An 8,862-nucleotide genomic window follows, 5' to 3' on the forward strand; every position below is an offset into this window, starting at 1 on the left:
AACCATCTTTTTTCTTTTTTTGGTTTTTCTCTTTTCTGTATTTCGGTATTTCTGCACTGTTTTTTATGTTTTTTGTTGGGGTTATTGATGCATTTATAGTGTAGATTAGAAAATACTTTCAAATAGTCTCTGTGCAAGGGAAATTATTTTATGTCTTTGTGTTCCGGTAGATCGCCATGATGCCCTCTTTGTCGTCGGCTCCCTGGACGAGACTCTCATGATGAGGGGGATGCGCTACCACCCCATCGACATTGAGAACACTGTCCTTCGGTGTCACAAGAACGTCTGCGAATGGTGAGCTCAAAATTGTTTCATCATGGACCTTACAGCTAGAGGGTTTGGGGCTATTCAAGCAAGCATGTTTTAGTGGTGTCCAGTGGCATGGAATCAAGAAAACTAAAAGTATATTGATTCCAAAATCATCACTTCTCAGGAAATAGGGAGACTTTTGGTTGTAGGGTTTCATGAATGCTTTATATGAACTGATAAAAGGTATTCTTTTAAAGTGAATTCTTCTGAATTGAATTAAATTTGAATTGAAAAAGTATTACAGTCACAGTAGGTATGGTTTTGTGAAAGTGTTTGCTATTGACAACAATTCAATGGTTGCAATGTAAATGACTCAGACTGAATTAAGTAAGCAGTAACTGATAATGGAAGTTATTAGTCACCAACTCAAATTGATTACAATTTCCAATAGATTTAGAAAAGCAAGTTGTGTGTGAACCACAGAGGGAGTATTAATGCATCGGTCTATTTGTCTCACGTCATGTCACAGTGCTGTCTTTACATGGACCAATCTACTGGTGGTTGTTGTTGAACTCGACGGCAAGGAGAGCGAGGCCTTGGACCTGGTGCCGCTGGTGACCAACGCCGTGCTGGAGGAACACTACCTCATCGTCGGTGTAGTCGTCATGGTCGACCCGGCGGTCATCCCCATCAACTCCCGGGGGGAGAAGCAGCGCATGCACCTCCGCGACGGCTTCCTGGCCGACCAACTGGACCCCATCTACGTTGCCTACAACATGTAGAGGGCGAACACCTCCCGTGTAGCCCCTGCCTGCAACGTTGTGGCAGCAAGTGGATGGTGGCGAGGTGGGAGTTGCTTACGCAGTTTCGATTTGAGGTCAGAAGAAGCGCTTCGTTGATAGGCTTTGGTGTACATGATTGTGTTCCCTGCGACATGTTACAGGCACGTAGGTGTGTTTGCTTCGCTGGCAACATGTTGCCGCCGTTGTGGTGTTGCTGGCAACATGTTGCAGGCACAGAAGTTGTGCATTACCTTCAGCCACTCAGCGTGTGCACATGTATTTTAGGGTGCCTGTGGCATGTTGCAGCAACACCAGCAACCCGTGTTCTTATGAACAGACACTAGTGTGGCAAACAATCTTATTGTATGAACAGCCAAATTTGCTTGAAGTCCAGACAACAAATTGCTGACTGACCTGTGGTTGTTGCAGAATGCAAGTTTTGAATGCGAGGCAGCAAGTGTTAATAGAAATTTTGTCTTATACTGTGGATTTGTGCGAGTTTGAAAAGGAGCAAGTTTTCTGCGGCTACCACACAGGCAATTATTATTGCGCAAATGCATGAACCTGTGTTTAGCATATCATGTGGAAGAGCTATGTGTGTCCTATTGTCTATCTGTGCAGAGAAAGCAAGACATCAGTAGGATTTAAGGTCATCAATCAATTACCGTTTTCCACACCAACTGGTATTAACATTGCCGGGATGTTGATGCACACCCACAACACTGCTTGCATAGTGGCTTGTGGCAGAGAGATGCTACAATAAGGCAGTCCACCTGCCATCTACCTGGTGTAGCTGGATAGCAATGCAAAGTCAGAACACAGGAGTTGCATGAGACTTGCATGCAACGTCTTTTTTTTTTCCCGGTGAATGCAATGTGAAATATTATTAACACATACGCAAACACTTTACAATTCGCAATGTGCTTGTGAAAGAAGAAGACAGTTGTTACGAACAAACAAATTCTCCTGATTCCATAGGGATGAATCACAGTCTTGATTCAAAATGAACTAGAATGAAATGGACTGAAATTTATATACAGTGTAGTGTATGACGATTGTTGAATTAGAGGTGACAATCACAGTAATTATATGAAATGGAAATGAGCAAGAAATTGTGGGAGGTGTTTGATTTGCAAATATATTCACCCCGGGGCATTAAGAACTGGTTTATCAGTAAGTTTGCAAGTCACAAATACTCTGTTGCGTGGCGGTATTTCCTGTGTGTTTTGTATTACATATCTAAAATGCATACGAGTTTCGAAACATTGGGATGCAGTGATTGATACCTGAATCAAATGATCGTGATGCCATAATAAATTTATATGGCATCAGATTTTGTATAATGAGCACAAATTTCTGTTGTTTTATGGTGTGCCCCCTGTGTGGAAACTTTCTGTCAGCAATCTCAATTTTCTAACAACCCCCAATTTTTTTTTGCCCCTGCATTCTCCACCCCTGCCCCTCCTGCTGCACCCCTGTCCCTTTTCTGATTAACCCTTTCCCCTTTCACCCCCCACCCCATCCTTCCACTCTCCTGCTCCCATCTTCGCTTTCCACCTGGGCATCTTTCATCCCTGTTACATTCCTCTATTTATGTGGCATTTCATCCCATTGCGGCCCCTCTTTATCTTTGAGTTGGCCCCTTTGCTCTTAATATTGGGTTGATGATGTTCCAATTTCTCCCAGGCATGATTTTTTTATTTATTTTTTTTTTACCACGCATGCAGTCTGAGCTTCATAAAGTATTTGCCACTATACTCCACAAGAACAATTTTAGGAGAATCCCTCTGAAAAAGCTGGAAAAAATTGTCCGCTACATTCATAGGCAATGCGTGATAGTCATCATTTAGCATTTATTTGAAAGTAAAGTTTTAGAAGAAAAAAAGAAATTTCATCAGAAGACCATTCTTTTTAAAAAAATCAATCAGTGAGCATACTTCAGTTACATCATCGTCATCATCATCTTTGTCATCATTGTTATCTTTGTCGTTGTCATAGCAACAACTATGATGAAGATCAATGATAATTTTCGCTTACACTCGTTAATTTGTAGTGTACCCTCGTTTATGTGAGTAGATGTACCACTACAAAGGATAGACAGCTTTTATATTGTTTGCTGTATGATCAACATTATAGAACAGACTTTAAGCGATTCCTTCCTATCTCATTGTTTTGTGTAATACTGCAAATGTACATTATGTAACATCTCTTATAAGAAAGCAGCAATTCTGTGTGGTTTGGAGGTTGTATCGCACGCATCAGTTTTGTAATGTGGTGTCTATTCTCGGCTTGGATGAAGCTGTATCTAATGCAGCATCTCGCACAGAGTAGTTGCCGTAGCAACCACGTTGAAGTGAAATGCCACAGAATAATGTTAAAGTGGCGGATGCTGTGGAGAAGTATGAATGAAGCATATTTTGTGATAAGTCTGAATGAATTTGTGAGAATGATATTAAATCATGTACCATTCTTTTATTCAAATCAGAATGAAAGTGATCAGAACTAAACATATTCCTTGTAATTGTAAACTATGATGTATAGTTTGTTTATATTATGATATACAGTGTATATGTATATATATATATTGCTAAGGAATTCTTTCTTATTTTTTTTTTCTTTTTAAATGAAAGGGTTGTAAGAAAGATGCATTATGTTGTGGTGTGCATTTGTGAGTGTGTGAAAGCATGTGTGCATGTGTGTGTGTTTGTGCATGTGTGTATGCATAATGTGGAGTAGTAGACAATATGTGCAATTGGAAAAAAGTAAAGTACAGCTAGAAATATGCAGGGCTTTTGTATATAACGAGTACATTGAAAGTCTTTGTAATAGGCTACCATCCGTGGAACATAATGGGGAAATTATCCATTTATTTTTATTTGATTGATACGTGCCTTGATTTGGGATGGGTAAGAGAGGAAACGATCCAAACGCTGTGACATATCTATGGTTATGTGTATGACTACAAACTCACGTCTGTCTACTAGTGGTTCCTTTAACTATCTGCTTTCACTATAGCTTTTATCGGTAGTTAAAACACTGCTCATGTTCCGAAATGAGCAGTGCGTTGCCCCGACTACCGGCATCGTTACTGTAATCAACTTGTACTGACTTATGTCAAACTTTTTCATGTCACTTGCAAAACCAGTGGATGTTGAATATATCTGTTGAAAGCTATAGCGTTTGCTCCTCTGTCCTCTTCCTTCTATTTCATCATATCTTTTGTTTTGTACCTTCTCTTCTTTTCTACATATATTTCTCTCTCTCTCTTTGTCTGTAATATATAAATATATATATATACTTAAATTTCTCTCTCTCCACCAACTATCTCTCACATTTTCGCTATTGTAGTGTCACATTCATATGTTTTCTCTCCCTCCCTCTGTATCTTTTCGTTTCTCAAATTACTAATACTTTCGATATAACTCTGTCTCTCTCTGTGATATATAAATATATACACATTTTCTATCTCTCTCGCCACCTACTATCTCTCACATTTTCTCTAGTTTAGTTTTCACTCTCATATGTTTTCTCTCCTTCCTGCTATACTTTCCCATTTCTTGACTAATTTTCATCTGTCTCTTTCTGAAGTGTATTTCATTCAGATCATTAATTGTGAATCTTTCACTTTTCTTTTCCCTCACTTTTCTTGTTTTCCTTTGTCCTATGTCTTGTCCTCATATCATTCATAGATGTTTTTAGAGCCTTTTCGTTCTCTTTCCCCAAAGTTAAATCACAATGTCCTGCCAAAGAGTGAGTGAAGATTACTCTTTCAAACACACTTTACACTCTACAGAGAAAAGATGGCCTGCCGTATTTGTGAAACGTGCTCTATGGCGTTTTGCCACCGTAGGAGTCAAGAGCTGCACTGCCAATGTGCAAGGCATACAGTAGAGACATTATTTGCAGAAAGCCGTAATGTCAGATGGGTTACACCCAGTTGTTAAGAGACAGAATCAGAAATGATGGAGTAATGTGGCTTTGTATGGTAGCGTTGAGATGATGTGAAGTTTTATACCAATTTGATTCAATACCTTTATGTTTCTCGTACGAGGGGGCGGCCCTGTGTATAAATACTGGAAGTATGCCGGGTTTTGTGTTAAAATGTACATTTCTGTGTATGATATGTAAGATTTTTGCGTGATGCCCTGTAGGACTGTGTGTTATAAATATCTTGCAATTTGCTTTGTAAAGACAGACAATTATATATGATTACATATCTTTATATCTTCCATTCGTTTGTAAAGTTGAGTATAGAAGCACAATTTGAAAACAAAGCATCAGAATTATTATTATTATTATTATCATTACTATAGTAAACAGTAAGCTTAGATAAGGCATTGCAGTTGCTTTAGATAAAGATGAATTGTTTCTCTTCCCTGTGAAGGAAAGGGATCATTGCTATGTATTATTGTTGCTGATATGAAATATATCAGTCATATCAGATTACGGTCTCCATCTTCCACAAAATGATGATGAATTGAAAAAAAAAAAGAAGTAATTATCAGCAAACAACGATGAAACAAAAGGAAATGAGAACTATGACATGCACGTTCCGAATGAACTTGGTGCCGAACTGCAGAGCACCACATGAAAATAGTCACTTTTTTGTATCGCATCAGTCACGAGTGAGATGTTCGTTGGTTTATTACGTGTGTATACTCTCTATCCAAACAATAGCACGCAATCTTTGCCAGCCTTTAGTATTTGAATGCATCTTATTTTCTAAATGCCAAATCAATAGTTTGGATGTAAGTTATGTTGCCTTTCGGTTTTTTTTTCATTCTATTTTTTGATATTGTATGCATATATATATATATATATATATATATATATATATGCAGACATGTATATGCATATGTATATATGTGCATACACATGTATACATACACATATTAAATATATTCTCATGATTTCATAAGACACACACAAACAACAAGTTATGATTTTGTTGAGTGTTTGTGACACACCAGTGTTCTGCAGTTATATCCGTATGTGTACCATAACGAGTGTTTTGTGCATTTTGGGGAAAATAGTGAAATGCTTTGAAGAACAGCATAAAAAAATAATATACTTAAAAAAAAAATAAGTTACCTCTCACGTTTGTCGCATGTCATCCTTTGCTGTGTAATTTATTTTGTGTGTTTGTGTATGCATCTGTGTGGTATGCTGTGGAGAATAGCATGACAAGAAGCAGTAAGGGATTTGTGGTGACTTCCTTCCCTTTTAATAGCTGTCAGAAGTAAGTATAATTTATATATATATATATATATATAAATATATATATATATATATATATATATACACGCATACATACGCGCAGACACACACATATGCATATTATTGTGTCTAGTTTTGAATCCGTCAATGATATTTATCCAACAAGCTACGGACCTCTCTCACTTTGAGGTCAATATTGTATACAGATATATTGCCTGTTTAGAGGTGTACACTACTATATAATATGATTAATTGACATCTCAACTGGAGTTATATTTTTCCCAAGAGATTAGGGGAAAATATAACTCCCAATTAATGGATTGTCTTACAACGATTGAGAATGCAATATTTGCTGTTGTGTTGTCTATGGTCCACATAATTAAGATACACATCATTTCAATCCAGCCCCGTCGGCAGCCAGTCAAATTCTGGAAATGTATTACATGACATGGTGTTACTGCTCGCAATATAACAATATCGATCCTCTCTTCAGTGGTCACGTGATTTCATTATGACCAATCGCCAACCAGTATTTATGTAGATCATTAAATATAACAATATGTTCACACATACTGTCAAGATGTATGTCTTCCAGTTTCACGCGCATGCGCACACCGAGTTGGAATCCATCAAACTCGGCAAAATGTCTGTTTGATAACTCACCTCTACACCGAGACCGTCGAGGCATGGATTATCATGCATGACAGACTAACCTCTTTAGGGCAATATTTATGAGACGGTAGGACAATTCTTAATGAAGTCGTATTCTGACGAGGGCATAATATATTGCCCTAGGGTGGGCAATATATCTTGTCGTGGTCTTGTAGGGCACGGCGATTTCAAGCTGCTTCATGGGAGCAGGGAATGTATACAAGGCAGGCGACCCACACATGTGGGCCCCAGTCCGATGCTACGTGGAATAAATTCATTGTACATGGCATGAACTTTTACCTCCTTTTCAATCCCATTAAAACCCCATGGCAAAATTCTTTAAGTACTCCTAGTTTCGTTTTCGCCGTCAAATTGCTTTATCAACTCGATCTAGGAACTACCTTCGGTAGAGCAAAGCTTGTATTTTTTTTTCGCAATACGAATGTAGGAATTCAGTTTGCTGTGTATGATGATGACGGTTTTGTTGTTTGTTTGTTTTTTTTTTTTGTTTTTTTTTTTTTTTTTTTTGGGGGGGGGGGGGGATAGGGTACACGCGTGTATCCCGCCTCTTCTGAAAACACGTGCTTTGTTTCTGAAGTTGTTTTCTTCAACATTTTGATTGTTTGTTTGTTTGTATGTTTGTGTGTGTGACAGGACTTGTTCCTTTTTTTTTTTCTCGTAATGGGTCGAATGCATGTCTGAACAACATTGCTTTATCACACCTTTCGTGCGGTGCCACAGACATGCATGCTCCATCTACATTCGTCAAGGTGAAAACGGATCTAAAAACTGATGGTGGTATTTGCATGGTTATTGAGCACGCGTTAAAATTAAGCAAGGTTTGTAAAAGAGGCGACAACGGCGCTCTGGCTTTCAAGAGATGTAATGTGCTATCGGAGCTATTACAGAAACACGAGAACACAGCAACAAGAAAAGGTAAGTTATGTTGAATACACAGTCTAAAAACTATGGCATTCCTACATTCCCAAACCACGTCCCATGCTTTTGCCTCCACAAGCACACACTGTTTTCCTTGATATGTATTGATTTCATTCAAATCATTTATGAATCAACCCATTCTGGGTGTAACATAAACAAAAGCAATACAAAAAAACAATTCAAAACACAAACAGATTCACTTTTCAATTAGTACACTGTACTGCAAATCTCTTTTCAACACACACACACACACACACACCGTACACACGCACACACACACACACATCATAATAAAAAACGCAAAAAAATACTTTCCGAGGGTTCCGTTCCCGAGATTCTTCTCGCCGAAAGAGGGGGGGGGGGGGGGGGCATCATTACATCCAACCACGAGCACTATCCTTGACCCTCTTCCCCTTCCCCTTCCCCCAACTATAAACAAAAAACAAAACAACAACAACAAAACTTTGCGGTCTCCGCCAAAGTTACCTTACCTTGTCTTTCGGGAGGTCTGGTGTCATGTGTTTTCCCGCAATCAAAGATGGACGTGACTGGTAAGAAATCGTACATCGTATTTTGGACCCGGAAATGCGTTCAAAATGACGGCATATACGCTAAGAAACCCATCCAGAGTAACACAGTCTGGTACTTCAGAATAAACATTTAATGGCACAGTATACATCAGATAACAACAAAACAAGTAACATCTTCGGAGTGTTTGATTTAACTGGTCTATGTCCGAGATTCCTTTCTTTGATTCAATGCAATTACATATTATAAGAGCCGGTGTGGTTATTTCTTCTTCTTAGCGTGCGTCTTCTGAATAATTCAGCTTTATTAAAGTTACCCGTTACCTGTTACAGTAACATAAATGTAAGAAAATCATTGAGATTTTATAGAGACACTTAAATTAACGAGCACGTGCTGCATCTCTTGAAGTATTAATGACGGATAAACCAGGGCAGTAGAAAATCACCTGTACATCAAAAAACTAAAACACCAATTGGACATGAAGACCCATATGAAT

The 8,862-nt window shown here is 38.4% G+C and overlaps 1 protein-coding gene across 1 annotated transcript in view; it reads left to right on the forward strand.

Moving 5' to 3' along the window:
• Window positions 1-1,031, forward strand: part of LOC140245362 (disco-interacting protein 2 homolog C-like) — a 180,750-nt gene extending 179,719 nt beyond the window's left edge. The window contains exons 37-38 of the mRNA XM_072324940.1: window positions 171-294; window positions 779-1,031. Of these exons, the coding sequence (XP_072181041.1) occupies window positions 171-294; window positions 779-1,031 (377 nt within the window). The remainder of the gene's footprint in view (window positions 1-170; window positions 295-778) is intronic.
• The last annotated feature ends 7,831 nt before the right edge of the window (window positions 1,032-8,862 follow it).

Source organism: Diadema setosum, chromosome 22 (assembly GCF_964275005.1).
Source record: "Diadema setosum chromosome 22, eeDiaSeto1, whole genome shotgun sequence".
Lineage (NCBI taxonomy): Eukaryota > Metazoa > Echinodermata > Echinoidea > Diadematoida > Diadematidae > Diadema > Diadema setosum.